Source organism: Rhamphochromis sp. 'chilingali' (assembly GCF_963969265.1).
Source record: "Rhamphochromis sp. 'chilingali' genome assembly, chromosome: 17".
NCBI lineage: Eukaryota > Metazoa > Chordata > Actinopteri > Cichliformes > Cichlidae > Rhamphochromis > Rhamphochromis sp. 'chilingali'.
This window is the reverse complement of record NC_137944.1, coordinates 15,222,251-15,244,228: the sequence shown is the minus strand read 5'-3', so window position 1 is coordinate 15,244,228 and position 21,978 is coordinate 15,222,251. Positions and strand designations below refer to the sequence as shown.

Below are 21,978 nucleotides of genomic sequence, written 5' to 3'. Positions count from 1 at the left end.
TCCTAAAGTGTTTCAGAGAATCCAAACCTAGAGCAGCGAGTGAGGAACAACAGGAAGGAGGAGAGAGGATGAGATAAACCGCCCTCTCCTTCACTCGTCTCCACCACACGCTGCTGCTGCAGGGAGGAAGAGGGACTTTATCGCTAGCCTGCAGTGAAGTCAGTTGTTTCTAAATGAAGGATTCGTGTTTTCTACCTATTGGAGCTGTCAGAGAGGAGAGTGAGTGCGTCTCATTCCAGCAGCAGTGACTGGAGCGCACACGGCAAAGAAATAAGAGAGAGGAGAGGGAAGCGCGTAGACTGACTCAAGCGTGAGGAGGTTTCCAGTACACCGTAAGACCGGGACTTGCGTGATCGTGAGTAAAAACAACTATAGGGTTTTCTTTAATTTCTGTAAAGTAATGGGAGCAATGTATATATGATTCTTGGCGTTTGGAGTTTGCGCATTTTTTTTTAAAGTGCACATAATGTTTATATAACTTTTCTCACTGTTGAGTAACTTATCTTCTAGAGCGTACAGCTTTCAAAACAACTTAAAAGGCGGGGTTGCGTTTCCAAGAGTAAGAAATCCTTCTTTCTTTAGTTCTTTTTTTACTTTAGATTTGGGAGCCTTGCACTATAAAACACCGGTGACAGCTAGAGAAATGCTTTTGGTTTAGACGTTCAGACAGTCATTTGATTTGTGTGATGTTGTGTGCCATTTATATTCATGGCGGAACGAAATGAATAAGCCTTCTGCTCACTGTCACAGGTTGAAGTGAACTCAAGATATAGCGTGACGGAGTAAGCTAAATGTGCCGAGCGGAGATGGAAAAGCGCACGTGTGTGTGCGTGTGTGCGCGCGCGTCACATCGTGAAGGATTTGGTGCGTAAGCGCCCTGTCATGTATCATTTCCCGTTCACTAAACTACCGCCGTTAACGGGCTCCACCAGCCAGCCACGTGTTGTGTGTGTGTGGTTGGGGTTGAACACACCAGAGAGGGGGGGAGGGAAAGGAAAACCAGAAACATGTAATTTCAAGCTAGGCTGCGCTCACAAAATGCACGGGACAGCGATTAGTTACACGGGTATGTATGACTGCTCACTGTACAGCAACAGCGGTGACTGACACCCAGTTTATCATACTGGCCGTGCTAAGAGCTGCCTGATGTTCTCTGTGTCACCAGTTATTCTCGCTCCTCTGATATCCAGTCTAATAGGCCCGTGTATGATGGATTCAGGAACCTCGGGGCTTAGTAAATTGATGCTCCAGTCTAAGCCATCTTCCTTTGTTCATAAACTGTGCTTTAAAAAAAGAAAAGAAAAGAAAAATAGGCTGTGCGAGAAGCTGTGAGACAGACCAATACATCAATGTCATAATTTGTTTTTATCCTCCCAGTGCATCCTCATTAAAACACCGTTTGAGGTGACTACTTTGTTGCTTAGGGGGAGTCACACTTCGCTCCTAGCAACTTGACATGCTCCCTCTCTGCTCCCTGCCTGTCTTTTATCACTCTCTCTGTCTCCTTTTGCCTCATTGTATTTTTTCCCCTTCTCTTTCCTGATGATCAGCGTCCATCATGCTTGAATAGGATCTGAGTGGAGCTCCCCACCCAGTGGGAGGTGAGCTGTCGCCCCAGGGCTTAGTCTGTCACCTCTAATTTTGAAATTCAGTGAAATACTGTGCAAACGCATGTATGTAAGATAGCTAAAATAAGCATGCAGTTTTCATTATAGTGCCTTGATTTACTGTTAAACAACTGCGTAAACTGCGTGACTTAAATCAGAGTTCCAAACTATTTTGGGAGCCAAGCCAACTTTATTTATAAAGCGTTTTAAAAACAGTAACCACTGACCAAAGTACTGAACAATGGACTTAAAATATGTCATATAAAATAGAAAAATAATATTTGAAACATATTTTATATAAAATATATATAAATTCAACAAATACATAGATTTTAAAGGGGAATAAGATAAACTAATAACAAAACTCTGCATGTACACTAACCTATTTATAATGCCATCCACTCACAAATAGTGCAAATTGTGGCTTTTAAAGTTGGCCCATAAAGTAAAATAGAAGCTAGCAGTGACTGTTTTATTTGCCTCTTTGTAGCTATAAATCACTTTAGTGCAACAGATACACAAGATAACAAGCACTATAAGCTGCCTTTTGCAGCAAGCATAAGCAAACACTCTTCTTTAACTTCTGGTAACAAGCATGGTACAGTTTCAAGCCCCTGTTATATTTTTACTATCCCAGAAACTGTAAATTAGACTACTGTAATCATTTGGTTTAAATAAGCATGTGGTTTTCATTAGAATTTGGTTAGTATTTCATTATGCTAGCAAATAGCGAAGAGATATTAATGTTATTACTCTGATAATAATATACTTAAAGTCACAGTTTAGAGTAATCCTTGCTTATTTTACGCTGGCCCAGAGTGCATCTCTCCCTCTTCTTTTAAGTCAGTTTTCTTGTGATTGGCTGCCCCTCATAAGCAGAAGATTTGAATGGCTGGTGGTTGGGGATCACATCCAGAGCTGTGCACCTGAGATGACCATATAAGGTGTGTCTGCTCTGTCTGACAGCATAAAGAGCTAAGAGAGAGAAACCTGTCTGAATCTGAGCCTTACCAGCAGTCAGAGGACTGACCTTTTAGTTCAGATGATTTACTTGTAAATATGCTGATCCATGTTTCTGTGTATGATGGAAACATCTCTATTTTTGTAGCAGCACATACTGGAATATATTGCAGCCAAGCGCTGACATTCTCCATTGCTTTTAAATAATTGGCAACTTGCCCTGATCAGTCAACACACAGACACACACACACATAGACACACACACACACACGCACACAGGTAGGATTTCCTCTTTTGTTCTATTGTATTTTTGGGAAGATGTCAAATGTCAGTAAATGATTTTAGGGTGTATTTGTGTATAAGGTTGTTTAAAAAAAAAACTCCTACACATTCAAGAAGTGTCACATTTATATGCATCTGTTTTGTTTTTTAGTTTATTTATTTTTATTTAGTTTATTAAACAATAAAACGCTAAAACAAGAGTTCATTTAGTCATGTAGATATGTCAAGATGTTCAAAATGAACTTCAGTATGGGAGGTTCATCAAAATGGGGAAGAAAGGCAATTTAAGTGACTTTGTATCTGGCATGGTTGTTGGTGCCAGATGGGCTGGTCTTGATCTGATGAGATTGTTACACACGACCGTCTCTAGAGTTTACAGAGAATGGTCCAGAAAGAGAAAATATCCAGTGAGCAGCAGTTCCTTGGGGAAAAATGCCTCGTTGATGGGAGATTTCAGAGGACAATGGCCAGACTACTTTAAGCTGACAGGAAGGCAACAGTAACTCAGATATTCCCCCCTATTTACAAGCAGGTTATGCAGAAGAGCATCTCTGAACACACAACATATTAAACCTTGAAGCAGATGTGCAACAGCTGCAGAAGACCGCACCAGATGCCACTGTTTTCAGCTAAAGCGACTAATACAATAGATTATGAGGGGCCTAATGCAGGTATGCTATTAAGTTAGACCTAAAACAATAACAGTGTTCAGTATCAGACAGAAAATGCCAGTTTCAGCTTTTCACCATTGTGGTGACTCCCAAGTGGTTCTATCTGCATTTACTGTGAAATTCCCACAGCCTGCGTCCATCATTTAGCTCTCACTCTGCTGCCGATGAATATTGCTACTTGGAAATCGGGCATCCCACACCCCCACCCTCCCACCCCTTCCCGTGTGGCACAGGAGTTAGCAGAGCGGTGGCATAGTGCAGACGGATTATGCTCTCGCGTAAATCTGCTGTCATTTCAAAACTCTCTGTTACAAGAGATTCTCTAATGAGAAGCCCTCTGCTACTCCCTGTCTGTCTCCCTCTTCACTCTCCTCTCTCTCTTCTTCTCTCCTTTTATCTGTCTCCCTCTCCTGTCTCTACCCGTTTAATGGATGTTTTTTTGCTGTCAAGGCCTTTTCTTGCCTGTGTGTTTGCGCGACAGCAAGCGAGAGATTCTGTTTGAAGTCGACATGTAGAGAAAAAGGCCTCGCGTGTAGCGAAAAAGGCCTCAAGTCTTCAACTCAGACGAGTTTCTGTTGCACTACAACCTAGGTTTTTCATTTCAGTGTTGCGTCCAATTACAGATACAGAATACAACGAAAGGGATAATGAGGTGTCGAATAAATAGAATAGAGCAGTTGGCCAGTCAGGACCAAGACCAATCACAATTTATTTAAGAACAACTAAATCAGCTGTTACTATCAAAACGGTAAGTGTGTTATCCCAAGTGGTGATGGTTTCCCACTGTTGCATAGTGCCTTGTGAATGGAGTGAGACTTTGAATGGATGTGATGTGTCTGAAGATTTTGCATGGAGTGGGGCAAAACTTGGAATCGGATGATGAGCAGATCCAAGGGAAGTGATGGAAGACTGTTGTCTTTCTATATGATTGTACTCCCCATCTTTCCTCCTCCCTCCTAAATTTGATCCTACCATCTACTCCCAAACCTAAATCCCTATTCCCTAACCAGCCAGGATGAAGTCTGCTAAACATCCCCACATTACCCTACCTTTACCCCCGTCAGCAGACAGAGTGTATTAAAGTAGAGCCCAGGAGGGAAAATATTTAGGAGTGGATGTACATGCTGTAACTCAGTCATAACTCGGGGCCTACTCGACTGTCTGTTTGCCTGTCTGGAGACACTGTAATACTTTTACGGGACTTAGTAGGCTCTGCAGGGGAGAAGACTCGTGAGACAACAGACAAAGGGAATGGATGGCTAGAGGACAGGGGGTGTGGAAGGGCACACTGTAATGTTATATTGTAAAGACAGAAAGGATTAGAAGTGGCACATGGCAATAGATGCGGCAAAGGTTTAGTTTATTGGAATTCCCATCAGCTAAAGCACAGCAGTATCTATTCTTCCTGGGGTCCACACGGTGATATGAGGGACACAGTGAGAAGCGAGGTCGGGCAAGGTGAGGACTGAAATGGCATGACTGGAGAGATGTTAAGAAAAGAAATGTGGTTGGATGAAGCAAATGTAGAGGTCAGAACTGGTGACAAGAAAGAGGATGTTGCAAGACTGGCAATCAGACGGACACAAAAAGCAAGAATGAGAAAAATGAAGAGTTTACTGTAAGGATAATCAAGGCCATTGTGCCAGCAGTGTGCACGGAGTGGCCCTAATCAAAGGTGGTGGACAGAAGACGTAAGAGCGAGCGTTCTGCAAATTAAGAACAGGAGACAGCGAAGATCTAATGGTTTATGGGAGTTTAAGAAGGGTCAAGAGGAAAAGGGAGACAATCTGATAAGATATGCTGTTGACTCTCTCCTTGTCCTTCCCCCAAAGCATCATCCCTCCATCTCTCCTCATTTGTCCTCATTATGAAGCAGCATGTTCTATTGAAAGAATGATGAGTTTTAATTATGTTCTCTTTGCAAAATTTATTATAACGGAGTGTACTCTTTTAAGACAGATGACCTACAAAAATATAACAAAGCTGCTTCCCTTTTTATTTTTTGCAACTTTTTAACCTTTCAAAAATGCATGTACAATACGATAAAAACTGTAAGTCACCCAAACCCACATAACGCACACACACATAGACACGCACATGCATGCATGTGCAAACCAGGCTTAATGTAGTCTGTTGGGATCGTTAGCCGAGTTAATGTCCATGCACTTGGCCCAATGGGAGCGTCTGTGTCATTCTCCATGCTCCCTGAACAGATATGGCGATACAGATATAGACCTGGCCCTGGGGAACACATATACACGCTCACAAGAACACACTCGCACCCATAGATATGCAGATGCCTCATCTTGTGACTCTTACGGGCCGTGGTAGACGGGAATATTAAGCTTATCTGTGGAGATGTTTGGAGAGTGCCAACCCTGTCACATCTGATTAGCTTGATTTTGGCCACGCCCCCCAGTCTCTTGTCATTTAGCCCCTTTCTCTGCCCCCCTCTTTTTGTAATTCTACTTTCTGTTCCCAATTATTTATAGCATTTTCCAGAGAAATTTCAAGCCATACACCGAGCTGTTTTTCCAATCACCTGTTCTCAAGGCAATCTGATGTCCTTACATCATTTTTTTTTTACATTTATTAAAAGAACACGGATTTCTTTGTGCTTCAAGGCAAGCTTTGGATCAACATATAAATTGGTTAGCTGTACAACATGCCTAATACCTTGGTTGCCCTCTCCTCTCCTCTTTCTATCTAGTCTCGTGTCGCTCTGCTTGACAGGGCAGGAAATCAGTCTCATTTCTCCTTTAATTCGTTCTGATCAAACATGTCGCTCTCAATCAGCCCTATTTGATTAGGAGATGCCCGTATCACACCCCACCAAACAGGTAATGGCTGACGCTCTCATATTTCAGTGCGCTACAGCAGCACACGTGTCTGTGTGAGGTATGAACGTGCAAACCTTAGATACACACATTACCTCCCCCCCAAAAAATGGATTTAGGTTTGTGTGTGACTATCACACACTTTATTGGAAGTGCTAATGCATTTTGTATATTTAGAAACTCAATCGATTCCATGTCTCCCACTCAAGTCTTTGTTCCATGCTTCTCTGTTTTTTTTTTTTTCTTATCATCGCAGATCTTTTGAACAAGCTTTCTAATCTCACCCATCTCCTCTCCTCACACAGAGATATGGGGTGTAGGCTCCCAAAGTTGCGCAAGACCGAAGAGAGGCACAGCCCAGGAAACATTTACTCCACCCTCCGACGTCCTCAGGTGGAGACCAAAGTAGGAGTGGCCTACACCTACCACTTCCTGGATTTCCTGTTGGGAAAAGAAGGTATGAAGTGCAGCTCCACGTCCTGTCAGTCATCTCTGTTTAACAGACAGAAACATATCCCCATTTATGTGTACAGGTGTTTTCTTTGTTCTTCTTGAGAGCTCAAGCTGGCCCTGCGTAATCTCGCTGAAACACATACGGCAAGATCGCTGGTCACATCAGCTGTGTGGAGCTTTTTCTCAGCATCCTTCAGCTCATTATATTAGTTATACGACCTATGCCTTTACGGTTTTGATGCCATCCTGTTTTCTACGGTGAAAAAAAAGCTCTGACAACCTGACTATGAGCTCCTGCCAAGTGCCAAACTGACGTTAAAGCGAGTGAGTGAGTAGCTGGCAAACATAGGTGTGTAATTAGCAGCTAAAATAGCCAAATACAGTCCACGGTTACTAGAGGCCAAAACTGAAGGAAGGAAGAGCTGCAGGATACTTGACTCAGTTTTCCAGCTAACCAGTAACAAAAGTTAAAACAGATGATGAGAGTTATTCCTTCTTAAGTGCCAGAACCATAAATAAGAAACTAAGTCATCACCCATTAGCAGTATCATCTGTCTGTTCCATATTGTTTCAGCTTAGTCTAATAGCTATTGGCTTTAACAAGAGCTCTCTCAGTATTTGTTTCCTTTGTAACCGATAGATCGGTTTTATAATTGATTCTTGGCAGAGCGAATCTAAAGATGCCTTTACAAATTTTAGTTCCCGAATCCTTCTGCTTGCTAACAATCGTTATGACAGCAATGAATGAGTGACTGACTAAATGAATGACTGATAGAGATTTCAGACGCAGCTCAAATAAGAAGAATAAATCTTGGCCCTGATATGCAGCAGGCAAGCTTCATTTAGATCTGATTCCTGTTTGTCCCAGTTCCAGTCTGGAGGAGGCTCCGAGGAATGTGCCTTCACATTTGGCCATTCCAAAGTGATTCGGAGGAATTCTTTAAACTGAGCCTGGTTGTTTGCTGTAGTTTGCTGTTTTATGTCGAACTCTCCTTTGCTTTGTCATCCTGAACTCTGGTTACAGATTTGTGCGCACGCATGTGTGTGTGTACTACTCGTAAAATAGCCACAGTAGCTATTCTAACTTTAAACAGTCAAGTGAAATGTTTAGGTCAGCAGCTCTTGTCTTTTTTTTCCTACATTAAGTATCTTGAGGGAAGAAAGTGGCTTATAAGTTGAAGTTGTTTCTGTGTGCAGCTCCTGTTGCAGTGAGTTCAAAGCCTCTAATTCTGAGATTCAGCTGTTATTGTGCTGCAGCAGTGCCCTCTAACATCCCTTTGCTGCTCCCTCTCACAGTGACAGTGTAGTAAAGCTGACGAGTGTGCGCGACATGCCGCCTTTGGAAATGCGCGTTTTTGTTTGCACCGTTTTGCAAATATGAACAATTGTGTGTATGATAATGCGTGGGCGTGTATGCTGACTGCGTCTTTAGAACATTTGATGAGAATCCTCAAGAGGCATTTGGTTTCTAAAAATACTAATTCTGCCATTATGCCGGTGTGGTCTGTGGAGAGAAGGCGTGAGGGGAAAAATAGGGGTGTGAAGGAGAAACCGTTGCGTCGAAGCCTCTTTGCCTTATGGCTTAATGTTTCTAAGACCCTCTGCTGTGCACTTCATCACCTGACAAGGAGAAGCAGGTGCGAGCAGCTCACCGAAATCCTTTTTCTGTTCGAGTTTCAAATGCAACAGTGTAACAGACAGCAGGCACAAAGCCACAGCCAAGTGGCACTGGTCCGGTTGCCAGTCGGCTTCGTTTTCAGCCAGCCCTGTTATGTTTGGCAAGTGGGTTAGGCTCTAGTGTTGGCAGAGAGAAATATGGCAACCCCAAATGGTGGTGACCAAAACAGACAATAGACATGAGGATTGCTTGTCTTCCTTGTTGCTGAAGGCGGTAGCAGATAAATTGTCTAATCACATGTGCCGCAGCATACACACATATAGATACAGGAGGACCACACACACTCTTACACGGTGATCATATAAGCATCCACGGTGCTACATTCACACACAAAAAAACACTTCATAGCACTTAGTCAACAGAGTTAGTGTTATCTTTCAACAGACAGGCAGGTCATTTATATGGTAAACTCACTGACGCCACCTGAGCTGCTTAAGATTGGTAGACTATTTTAGGATAAACACAGCTACTATGAATTGATTGTGTGTGTGTGTGTGTGTGTGTGTGTGTGTGTGTGTGTGTGTGTGTGTGTGTGTGTGTGTGTGTGTGTCTGTGAGAGTGTATATGCCGGCCCCTCTCTCTCCATTTGTGATAGAGAGACCAAGAGAATTGAAGGATTCCTGGAGGATTATCTGATTGTTTGTGGAGATTGAGAGACCTCATTCCCAGCAAAGGGATTTATTTGTATTTGTGTGTGTGCGCGTGTATGTGTTTGTGTGTATGTAGGAGGCAGATAGAGGAATCTGTATGTCAGCCTGTGTCATTGAGGAAACCCACGGTCAAATGCGTGCTTTAATTCAATTTGGCTTCCATTAATAGTATTATTTCCCTGCCAGCGTGACTTGATGACTCCTCCACAGTAACGAAAAACAAATATTTTCCCCGGTGCCGCTGTGAAATATGGGAGACTGGATGGCTGTTTATTAAACTAAGTTGTGTTCTCGGGAAGAGGAACTTAATGTTCAGAGTGAGGAGGAACACAGTGTGATTTCTAACTTGACCTTTGACCGCTGAGTGATGAAACTCACCAGAAACAATGTTGCTGATGATACAGTGTCAGCCTTTGTTTTCTGAGCTCTCGCAGTGGTTGAGCTAAAAAAGAAAAATATTATTTGTTTTCCATGTGACTAAGCCCAGCTCCGGGTCACGGCAACCCTGTGATTAATCCAAGGAGGATGAGGAGAAATATGTTCAACATTTCGGGCATTTGCCCTGCGGTTCACACATGGCCATTTATTTGGTTTGTCAAGGCGCGTCTCGTCACGTGACTCCATTCTAATGTCTCCTTCTATTCAGCGGTCTTATTACTCTCTAATCACCGGTCTGCTGTAGCTTGACAGATCGTCTTGGCTTGGCGAAAGGTACGATGATCTTCATTATCGCTGCTGTAACACTGATCGGTTACCTCGACATTGTCAGCGTGAATGTATGAAATCTAACAGCCAGGTGTGGCATTTAAACCCGGCCGGCTTTGGTGTGGAAGATCTGCTCAGTAATGAACAGAAGAAATGGAAAAGAATGGAAAACCAGGTAGAAAAGAGTGGAGAGTGCAGTCATGGTGGTTTATTAGAGAACAGAGGACAAAAAAAAAGAAGAGTTGTGGTGAATGCTCGCTGGGTCTGGTGCGGGGAGGGGAACGAGCAGCTTGTGAGTGAGGAGAGAGGAGAAGTCGAGAGAGAGAGAGCTAGAGGTGTGAGAACGAGTGAGCGGGAGCCAGGACTCTGCCGACGTGTGAGGAAGGAAGTTAGGTGTGATGCTGTGTGACTAACGCTGGTCTCTGGAGCAGACAGCGAGGAGCTGAACTCTGCTGATGACTTTCTGCTGCCCTGCAGAGATGGAGACCCACTCGGCTCATTAAAACTTACAACATGTGTCTAATGCTCAGCTCTGTGTGTGTCCCTGTGTGTGTGTGTGTGTGTAGCTGGAGCTGTTTGCGGTGCTTTTGCATACCTGTGGGCAAGTTTATTTTCGAGCAGAGTTATGCGCACAGTTTTTGCAATGGTTTTGCGTGTATAATTGAAGTATTTTTTGTGTACTTCACTCACACCACAACGTTATGGCGGATTTTTCCTTACATGGCCTTGCTATTAGAATATCTCATGTGATGCATTTGGCATGCCACAGATCCATCACTTGTGGCATCTGCACATTGCCTGACGCATTTTTTTTCAAGGTAAGCATATCAACATTTTTCAAAACGGAGAGCTTGTCAGCCTGACGTAGTTCAAATCATCCCATTTTTTTTTTTTGCAGTTTCAGTCTTATTGGCAAAAGGCCTTGAGAGAATGCCAGCAAAGATGGCAGAGAGATGCTATGTGTCAAAAGTGAGCCAGACTGGAATTCACAGCATCACAAGTACATGGGCACTGTATGTGCCTTAAGCGCCACACTGTGTTCTCACCACAGCAAAACCTTTTCTCTCTGGTTTGTACTTGTCAGCCATTTTTTGTGAACCCGACGCTTTCTCTGAGACATTTCTCATAAAGTGTGTGTACTGAGGACATCGTTCCTCCATTGTCAAAACTCAGATACTGACCGGCAACTCTCATAACTTGGAGCTACATTCCTCAAACGGCGGGGGAGCTCCAGGCTCCTGGAAGTTGATTATTTTATAGTCACTGTTTTGGCACATATTCTCGCCTAAAACCTCTGCAAGTCATTAGAAGGCTATTTAAATAAACGTGAACCTCCAGCAAGCAGGGGGATAAGCCTTGAGGGTGGCTGTAAGTAGTAATCCGCATGCATCACCTAGCAGGCTTAGCGCAAGCGCTTTCTTCCTAACGCACGCACACACTCAGACAACAGAGGCAAAAAGATGGCCCGCACGCACACGCGCATTCGCTCGCACAGTGATGCTGTGGCACACATACACTGCAAAATATGCTTTACAGTCACACATTGAAATTCTGGGATTTGTACAAGGAATTAATAAGCCCTTTCAGGCAACTACAGGAAGGGGATGACTCTCACGCTCTACATGTAGCTTGTGAAATCATGGGTCAAAAAGTGAGACATTGCCTTTAGCCCAGTGTGGCAATGATGTGGTCAAAGCTGAGATAAAAAATAGAAGATCCACAGAACTGTCCCACAGTTGCTTCTTGTGCCCGTGAAACAATGTATCCTTGGATTAGTCTCTCTTTTAAGCAGTTGTAGTGTGTGGATGGACATTTTGATAAAAACACTCATACTTACTTAAATGTGCACTTTGCCCTCTTAGTTTCAAACCCCAAAAGTCACAGAAAAAAAGACAGTTTGATACTGATGCACCCATCAGACTCTTTCACCCTTCTGACACTAACCTCCCTGGCACCACAAAACTCCAGCCGGCTTTTCGGCCCTGAGCCGTTCCCATTCTGGAGCAGAATCGCATCCTCCCTTTTAAATCCCACAGTGGCAGACGGTATAAATGAAGTCGCTTCCCAGCCTAAAGCACTTGCAGAACACCCTAATAACTTTCTGTATTCCTGTCGGCATTAGCTGCGATGCCTCGCCTGCATCTCGTTGGTGGGTGAGTGCCAGCCGTGCAGGGCTAATGACTGCTAATGACTGTTTATGGTGACAGGATCGTTGTTATCCCCCCCCACACCACCACCACCCTACCCCAGTCTCCAGCTGTTATTATTATTATCACTGTACTGCTTTTGATAAGTCCCCACAGACACCCTTTTAAGTGTTTGCCTGATGAAAGGCTCTTGTGGTTCCAAGCATTTATGCCAAAATGATGTGATGGTTGGATTTTCTCTGGGAGTTTTTTTCCCCTTTCTTTCTCCTATTGTTTCACTGAGATGGGAGTCAGGAGAATGTGTCCTCATGTGCTTGTATCCCTAACATACTTGCCAGCTTCTTGGGTGTCTGTATGTGTGTGTATGTGTGAACATGCCAGATGATGAGGAACAAATTGAAAATGAGATGGTTTGCACATTTTCTTTCCCTCTCTCTCTCCATGTGTGGATGTCTGTGTGTTTTGTGTGTGTGTCTAGTTAATTTATTCAGGTTATTTTCTCTTCTCCAGACCCATGCAAATGAGATTGAATGGGGAAGGATGACAAGCATTCAGGCACAAACAGACAGCCTCATCTCTCGCTCTCTTTCTCTGCTCTCCTCCTTCTCCAACCCAGCTCTGCTAACCGACTCGTTCTTTCTGTCTGCTGTTTTCTTTACTTGTCTTCTCTCTTTTTTTTATTCCCCTCCCTGCCGCCCTCCTCCCTCTCACACACCTGGCTTTGCTCAAACACCCAGCCATGTGCATGCTTCCTTAAAAGCCTGTAAACAGGCAGAGAGCCTTACTACAATGCACCGACCTCAAGAGGGTCGCTCTCACAAACATTGCGCTCTCCCTGGTGGATTTGCCTCCATACGATAAGCTCTGCTAACCATTTCCACTGAAGTAAACGGGTTTTCTTTCCATTGTGTTTGGTAATAAGAGAAGCAGCTCTGTGTTAGCGATTGCTGCTAATACCGTACGCCCAAACAGGCGATGTGATAGCATTGTCTGTCAAACCTTTTGATGTGTGTGTGTGTGTGTGTGTGTGTGTGTGTCTGTGTCGGGGGGAAAGATGTGTTAAACTCTCTGTCAATATGGGCGAATGTGGTTCCTAATAAGCACTTTCCAGCATCTGTCCATCCATAACAGTGTGTGTCCCTGCACACTTGTGTGTGTTTTCCAAAAGCCAGACTGTGCTGGTGACAGTGAGGACAGAGGCTAATAGTTCCGGTGTAATTAGTTTCAGATTTAGCATGAAGATGCCATGTGTTGTTGTTCAGTGTGAATTATCATAATGAAACATGCTCCATCTTTGTTCCTTCACACCCTTTGTCCCTTTGTCTCTTTCCCCACCTCTCTGTTTTTTTTTTCTGCCCCCACCTCTTTGTTTCAGCTTTTATCCACTCCTATGTAATTCTCTGCCACCTTTTACAACCTGCTCCTTATTTCCCATTACCCTATCCTTGTATAACCTTGTTGTTCTCCCTTTCCTCTCACCCATTTTCCTCCCTCCAGAGGTGCCGGTGTCATCAGTCCTTTGTCTGTCCTCGGTCAGAGAGCTGCCGGTTCAAGTCAGGGAGCTCTACACACAGGGTTTTGTCCTGGTTGCCGTCCACCCTTTTGTTCACCCCTGCGGGCCCCGCCAAGCACACATCCAGCGCCAGCTCCACCGGGCCGTGCTGGTCCGAGAGACACCGAGGTAAACCTATTAAACATGCTTATGCCTATGAGCAACTGTACCCAGCTTTAGGGAAGAAATTGTAACCTGTAAGATTATTCACTCCAGATTGATTAAGATAATTAAGATGATTAATTTGCAGCCTCATTTAGGCACTCGTTTGAAGCTGCCAACCTATGTGACTTCATTGTTTTGACATGGAAGCCAATTGAGACTCATTATCACAAGCTTCCTCACCTGCTTTTTTTTTTTAATTGCTGGTGAGTCAGCCACTTAAAATGGCTAACTTTAGCTCTGTATCCCAATTCTCTCACTCTTGACTATAAATGTAATATACTGTACTGAGACTAAATCGTGTAGCTGTCTCATCTGTAACCCAGTTCTTCTTCACTTCTTGCATGTTTCCAACCTGAGTTCATTTTCAGCGTCTCATCAAAGAAGTTAATGAACCCAAATATAAACCATTAGCTCTCCTAACACTGTTCATTATTTATGAGTATATATCATCATATGTGTAGTCCTGTTGATGTGTTTATTGATGGCTCGGTTTCATTTTTATCTTTGCATCATATTAAGTTTTCCCAACGTTCTCCGTCTGTTTTCCTGATTTTCATTTATCCTATGTTGACGTTCCTGTTTTTTCCAGTTGCCTGTGCTAGCTTTTTAGCCATTTTGGCACAGGAAGTTGTCTTGAGACTGTTTGTATTGTAAGGTAAAGACACTACAATATTATTCAGAGAACCCCTGTAGTCAGACAATCCCCAATGAGTAAGCACTTGGTGAGAGTAGAAAGGAAGAACTCTCTTTTAACAGGAAGAAACTGCAGAACTGGGCTCAGGGAGGGTGAACTGTCTGCTGCAATTGGTTGTGTGGTGGAGGAGAAAGAGCGAGGAAAAAAAAAAAGGAGCACAGACAAAACACAAACTTTAGGAGACAGAAGAGAAAAGTTTATGAAATGCTACTGTGGCATGAAAACGAGCTGGCAATGAACAATGGTGAAAGGAGGAGGAATGCTCAGCCAGCCTAAAGCAGCACAACTAAGTAAGGGTTCAGTGTCATGTGATCCAGCCCCAATTTTAAGCTTTATCAAAAATGAAAGTTTGGGCCCTAATCTTAAAAGTAGATAGGGTGGCTGTCTTCAGAGTCCAAACTGATAACTGAAGGCTCTTCTTCTGGAAATTGAAAATATGCCTCTGCGCTCTGAGATTGAAGAGCTCTGTTGGGATACGATGGTACTATGAGGTCTATAAGATATGATGAGGCCTTATTATTGAGGAATATTGAACCAGACGTTTGGTACATTTCCCATGGTCTTCTATATGATCAAACTTCTTTGGACAAGAGTTTCCCGTACTGGCTGTTAGAAACAAAATAAGTTTAGGGCACTGCTGCATATTACTTTTCAGACCCAGAGGATAGATCAGTTTTATAGTTTGTGGAGTACTAAATTTTATGATGACTTCAGTTGCTCCCAGTAGAAGAATAATGGTTGGCTAGTCTGACCATAAGAGGTTTAAAATGTTTCTCCCATTTTGTGACTTACCTAAAAATCTGCCCGACTGAATTTAGAGAAACATTTATGTTTCAGGGATTCACTAAGGTTTAGCACTGTCATCAGTTCAGTTCAATTCATTTTTATTTATATAGCACCAAATCACAAAAACAGTTGCCTTAAGGTGCTTTATATTGTAGGGTAAAGACTCTACAATAACAGAGAAAAAAACCCAACAGCCAGATGACCCCCTATGAGCAAGCACTTGGTGGCAGCGGGAAAGAAAAATTCGCTTTTAACAGGAAGAAACCTCCAGCAGAACCAGGCTCAAGGAAGGGCAGCCATCTGCTGCGTCAGGTTGGGGATGATGGGAGAGAGAGGCCAAAAGACAAACAGTGAAAGAGAGCCAGAGTTTAATCATTACTGATGGAATGAGAGGTGAGTGAGGAACACCTCAAGGGTTTTGTAGCCACAGCTTTCCCATCTAGTGGCCTTCAGATTCAAGGCACTTCTGCATTGGCTTCTATTTTTCTGACCTGGAAGTTATGTTCATGCTTTTTACTGTCTATGGCAGGGATATCAAGCTAATTTTACACTTTGAGCCACGTAGAGATCACTCTGATCTTAAGTGGGCCGGACCAGTGAAACTCCTCTTTCTGTCAGTGTGAAGAAGTTAAACTACACAAATTCACTCTCAAATATTGTAATATAAGAAAAAAAAAGTTACATTTCAATTTTTTTTGATGACAGATTTTTTTTTTCTTCACTGTGAAAATGTTATATTTCTATTGTAGTGGGGAAAAAATGGATATCTTCTGTCATAAATTTTTTTTTTACCCATTACTTGATTACTTTGGTGTAATATGAAGTGCCATGGTGGAGGTCTTTATCATTAAGAAAAGCTTTAAAGTGGTGAAAATACTGTTCACATTTTCCAAAGTCTTCAAGTGGGCTGGACTGGAGTCTTTGCCAGGGTGATTCTGGTCCTGGGACACCTCTGGTCTATGGTTAGCAGGCTAGCATGAGGAAGTGGTGCTAGCATAAAAACAATGGTGTGTCTCATGTTGGAACTAGCATGGCTACAGAGCTGCAGTCTATAAGCCCACCAGTATTTGAACAAAGAGGAAATTCTCTCTTTGGATATTGTTTTTAGATGGTGGTAGTTTATTGCATCCCATTTCTGTCACTATTTGTTTTTCCATTTTCAAAATATATGGATAGGATCTGATCCTTTTAACAGCTCATGCTCTCTCCAACAAGTCATCATCTTACTAGAACCTTTTTAAAATAATTATTTGAATAAAGATGTCTCATGTAGACAGGATCATTCCTTTGTCTTTTATTCAGAGAGCTTTGATTACATAGTTTGTAAACTCCCATTGGTTGTCATCTATACACCATGAAATTAAAGGCATTACTTTGTTTAGTCTGCAGTTTTTGGCTAGCCTTCTCTCTTCCTCTTGTGTGAATTCAAGCAATGGTTTACACACACACACACACACACACACACACACACACACACACACACACACACACACACACACACACACACACACACACACTCTGTAGTGTACCGACAGGTGCCAAGCTGCTCCTTTGATGCCCCTCCTGCCAAGTGGTCCTGCTGCTTCCTGGCACCTGTCACCGTGGAGATGGCTGATTGCATCATCAGCACTCGCCAGAGGGGAACGGCACACTGAAAGAGAGAAACCATCTCTCCATCCTTTCATCTGCTTTCTTCAGTGATGACCGTCCCCCACTTTTCCTTTGTCCTCGTCACCCCCCTTTCGTCCCCTTTACTCTGCCTTTTATCTCCCCATCACCACCATCCCCTTTCATCAAAAACCCTAAAAATGAAAGGGAAAAAAAATATGACAGATCTACTGTTTCAAATCTAGCTGAGAATGTCGCTCACGCCTCAGAGCGCAAGATATTACCACGGCCTTCCCACTGACCTCAATCCAAATCTGAAGAGGCGTATCTGAATACTCCTTTTATGATGGTGTCTTGCAGCGGGAGCAGAAGGAAATTCAGTCCTTCTTCTGTCTAATAAGTCTTTTGTGGTTTTGATGAATGTGTGTTCTCCTAAAATGGAAAATTCTCCCTGTATCAGATTTGACATTATGTTTCTGCTGCAATCATTTTGAGCCAATGAGTGCTTGTGAACAGGAGCACATCTGCCAGATACTATATAGCTGTGGCTCCTTTAGACTAATGCTACTATGTAATGCTACTTTGTCATGCTGTGGCTATAATGACCAGGACATAAAAAACTAAATGAGACCGTCTAGCACAATGTCATTAGAGAGCCAGCGTATTCTGGCATTTTCTACTTCACAAGAGCAGAATTTAGCTAAAGTATACATTTCTCACCTTAAATTTATTTCTCACCCTTTAGTTCAGAGAAAAGCCAACTGAGATGGGCAAGAAATCGTCTGGAGACGGATGTCTGTGTGGCTGGTCATCAGGCCGCTGACCCAGAAGTCATCCAGAGCTACGTCAAGAGGGTGAGTTCAATTGCAAGTGTAGGCAGCTCAAGCTTCACTGTGTCATATAGATGTAAAATAGTATGTCACTTTCATCACCTTGTATACCCAAAACATCATCCAGTGTTACTTTATTGAAGCCGCATGTGCAGAATGCTGGTCCTCATGTTTCTACAAGTATTTGGAGGAAAGGCCTTGTTGTGAAAAATGCACACAGGTTGTTTCCTGCTTGGTCAGAAGAAGACAGGAAGACATTAAGTATATTTAAAATTCTTCTTCTTTCATGGTTGCCTTACCATACTTACCCTCCTCGCTCACTGTCTCCATACCTGTTGCACTGTTTCTCTGTGTGTTTGTGTGTTTCACGTTGGCACAGCACGACTGTGACGGTAAAGGAAATATTACCCTGCTCATATGGCCACAGGCAACTGCCTATAATTGCCTGTCTGTGCCATATGGTAGCTCTGCCTTTGGTACTAGCATGCAGATCGTCTTCATTTCAAATGGGGCTTTTCCATTTTAAAATCTTGCAAATTCACCTGGCTGAAGAGATTTTAACAACGCGTTGTGACAGGAGCTGAACAAAAACCCAAGCCCAGATGTCATACGTAGGACCCAAGAGGGAGTTTAAAAAAAAAAAAGATGGAAGAGAAGAAATCAGCAAAAGACACTGGATTTTGACTAGTTTCCAATTACACTGTTTGCTAAACCCGTAACAAGGAAACCAAAGGAGAAGGAACATAACGAAGAGAGTGTCATTGTAAACTACAGAAAGAAGTAAGCCCCAAAGATGGCATGCCAACACAGAGCCTCATGGTTGGCATTTATCAGCTGTTAAACTCACTTTTAGTCTTTCTGCTCATGAATTCTCCAACAGTTCTACATTGGGAAATGAAAATGTGCACTATTGAATAGATTGGCATTTGAACACCCAGAGAGCACAAAGGAAAACCTGATTGGATGGAAATGCACATCACTGAGTATAATATGATAGGCTTCGGCAGCGTGACATGAATAACCAATCAGATCACAAGCTGCCAGAGAGAGTTCGAGATAAGAACCCAGGAGCTGCATCGAGCAGGCAGACTGATGGAATATATATATGTGTGTGTGTGTGTGTGTGTGTGTGTGTGTGTGTGTGTGTGTGTGTGTGTGTGTGTGTGTGTGTGTGTGTGTGTGTGTGTGTTCAGTTTTGAAATTTTATACTTTTTTTTTCTCGCCCCACTAGGGTACCCACTCTGTCTCCCTCTGGACATACTCATCAGATAAATCTGTGTGTAAACTTTGCGCGTGTGTTGGTAATAGCGAGTGTTTTTAAAAATGTGATATGCATGTATGGACGAGTGAAGTGTCAAAAGTAGCGGGTAATAGGGGAAGATGTGTCTCATTATTGTTCAGTGTTAGTTTGCGATCTGATTTCTCTCCTGTCGAGTCTGTCTAAAACTGTCAGCCCAAATATCAGCTGACAATTAACCACCAGAGCTCCGTGGGAGGGAGCAGCATGCGCACACATACACAGACCCACACACAAACTCTGTCACACATGTACACACACGGGTGCGTTGAGATAATGAGGTCCTTTTGTCATTTGAATATTTGATCTTTGCAGATGATTAGGTAGGTTGTTATTTTGCAGAATATCTAGTCTGCGTATGTCAGCCTTTGTTTGTGTGTAGATGAGGCTTTGTTTGCCTATAGTAAAAAAAAAAAAGACCAGTGAAAGACATCCTTTATATGTATGCATGGCTCAGCTTTGTTATAATAGAGCGTATAGGTGTGCATATATTGCCGTTGCAGATCCAGGATGTAGCAGAGCAAGGTGTGATGTTTGTGGGCTTTCTCCAGCAGCCGGGGGGAGGACCTTGCTTCTTAGGAAATTGGGATCCCGACGAGCTGTCGTCCTTACATTCAAGCCCTTCTCCCATACATCGACACCCCTTCAGTGCCAACACCAGCCCAACGGATCCTACAGAACCTCGTCAAAATGGTGCTGAAACTGATCGGTGCTCCTCTGAGTTAGATCATTGTGAGTTTAAATGTAATCCACAGGAGCACAGCACTTTGGGCCCAAGAGAACCAGACTTTAGCCCCGCCCCAGGAGAGTCTAGTGAACAAGTTCTTACCTCACAGATCAGCTTCAAAGAGTCAACGAATGAACCTCAAAATCACGTCAAACCTGGTTTAGACATAGTTCAAAGCTCTGCAGAGACCCAGGGGAACGGGCTAAGTCCGACCCTTCCAGAAACAGTAGGTTCAACAAGGCCGCAGGAGCGTGGTGTACCAGGAGCTAAAGGAAACTTGAGTGGATGCACAGAAAAACGTTTTAGCCTTCCAGACCAGAGAGAGAGACGTGGTTCAAGCTCAGACAGCTGGCTCAGCTCTCCAGAGCTGGATCGTAACAGTGAAAGAAAGTCTGCTCGTGCACGTGGGCAGAGCACAGTGACGACGCACAACAACAACCACATCAGGCTAAAGAGTTCCGAAGAAGACAAGGGGGCAACCTCGCCACTGGCGCAGGCCAGTAAGTACGCAGGATCCTGTTTGCTTGTTTACTCGTTGGGTTGTTTCTCCGTTTGTGAATTTTACCTGTTTGCATGTCCTGTAGGAATGCAGCTCTTTGCACTGTACAACCACACAGAAGAGCTGAACAGCTCTATGAGGTTCTACTCACTCAGGGTGCCACTGCAAGTGCAAAAGGAGGCAGGGCTAATCACAGGAGTTGATGCACACTGGCTCGACCACTTGACCCAGCATTTCAACAGCGGAGCACACCTCATTGATGGGTTTTTCCATCTCGGAGATGATAACGGTAAGTCCTGTAACCATAGCAATGCAACACCATTTTTCCATGTACTGTCATACGTAAAATAAAAGTTGACAGACCAAGGTTGTGCTTCCACTCCTTTCATGTCTTTAATTGATTGTTTTCACTTGTTTGATTTTAGTTTCAAAACTGAAAGTATGGAGTCATTTTGGCTTATTTTTATCCAATTCAGTAATTAATCTAAATGAATCCTTTCATACTATATGCTTGCATAGATTCATGGTGTGGAAAGCACCCATCTTTAACATAACCAATACAATAGCACAAACTCCTCACCCACTAAATCTATGACACTGCATTTCATGGATGCATGGATCTACAGCCTGAGCTCAGGCTGTAGATCCATGCTTCACTGTTGAGTAATGGATGATATGCATGGTGTTATGTGCAGAAAGTCCACGGCTTATGCCATAAGTCACTGTTCAGCCAGCCATGGAATAAGCAGGCTTAAGTCGAGTGGAACAGGGGATGAAAAATGAGAGATTGGAGAATAGAGATTTAGTTTTTAGTTCCTCTTTGAATCCCATTTATCCATTTGTGTTTATCTAACTCTTGTCTCCAATTTGTCCCCTTTTTCTCTCCAGCTAATGGGGTTTCATCTGTGGATAGCGTGTTCATCCTCCAGACCTCTGCTGAGGAAACTGCAAACACTTCTTATGATGCTATCGTAGTTGAGCAGTGGACAGTTGTTGACGTGAGGTTTTTCAGGCTTTTAAAGCTCTAGATAAAATGTGCTCTTTTGAGCAACCATTTTGGCCTTAAGCTTGTGCCATTACCTACCTGCTTGCATTTTGCATGCATATATGTATGACTGCATTCTTTATATGTGAGACATTAGCACTCTTTCCTCTGTCCAGGGTGTTATGGTGAAGACAGACTACATCCCACTGCTTCAGTCTTTAGCTCCGTATGGATGGAGACTGATGTGCGTGCTACCCACACCCATTGTCAAGACAAACAGGTACCCAAGAAAAAACACACAACTGTCCTACCATGCACCCAGATCCACTGAGTCAGTACGTGCTCTGAATCGTATCACCTAAACTCAGCAAGGACTACGCTTTGTAGACTGATTCTTTCTCCTAAGATGTTGCCTGCCTCATTGTTTTTAGGATTAGGACTGACAGCGTGGCTTAGATATGCAGGACAGATGGTCCAAGATCTGACAAATCTTGATCATATGCTCATCACAACATGAAACCGCTTTTGAAATCAGCCAGGGCTCGCGAGCAGTAACGCTGTCATTGAACTGCTGTTGTCTTGTAACCTGTCACTTTTACAAACTGCAGCATGCAGAAACTGGATTTCAGTAAATACAGTGGCGTGCACGCTTCTCGCACTACAGCGTAGCGGGTTAACAGTAGTAAAAGTGCAGCTCTCTGTCTTTGTGCAGTGACGGGAGTTTGTCGACGAAGCAAATTCTTTTTCTTCAGAGACCCGTTTTGCAGCGCAAGAGAAAAGACTTCAAGGTTTGTCTCCCTTTCTTCTTCTTCAATCTTCGCAACAAACCTGTCACTCTTCTTCTG

At 43.3% G+C, this 21,978-nt stretch overlaps 1 protein-coding gene across 2 annotated transcripts in view; it reads left to right on the top strand.

Annotated features, from left to right (window-relative positions):
- The first annotated feature begins 99 nt into the window (after positions 1–99).
- The window catches only part of rftn1a (raftlin, lipid raft linker 1a), a 25,386-nt gene continuing 3,507 nt past the window's right edge, over positions 100–21,978 (top strand). Inside the window, exons 1-9 of one of the 2 annotated variants that reach the window (XM_080863605.1) lie at positions 100–332; positions 6,663–6,814; positions 13,488–13,671; positions 17,541–17,649; positions 19,426–20,149; positions 20,234–20,437; positions 21,037–21,146; positions 21,310–21,413; positions 21,846–21,921. In XM_080863605.1, the coding sequence (XP_080719731.1) occupies positions 6,667–6,814; positions 13,488–13,671; positions 17,541–17,649; positions 19,426–20,149; positions 20,234–20,437; positions 21,037–21,146; positions 21,310–21,413; positions 21,846–21,921 (1,659 nt within the window). In that variant the 5' untranslated portion in view covers positions 100–332; positions 6,663–6,666. Of the gene's footprint in view, positions 356–6,662; positions 6,815–13,487; positions 13,672–17,540; positions 17,650–19,425; positions 20,150–20,233; positions 20,438–21,036; positions 21,147–21,309; positions 21,414–21,845; positions 21,922–21,978 lie in introns of both variants that reach the window. The other variant, XM_080863604.1, reaches the window with a different exon arrangement.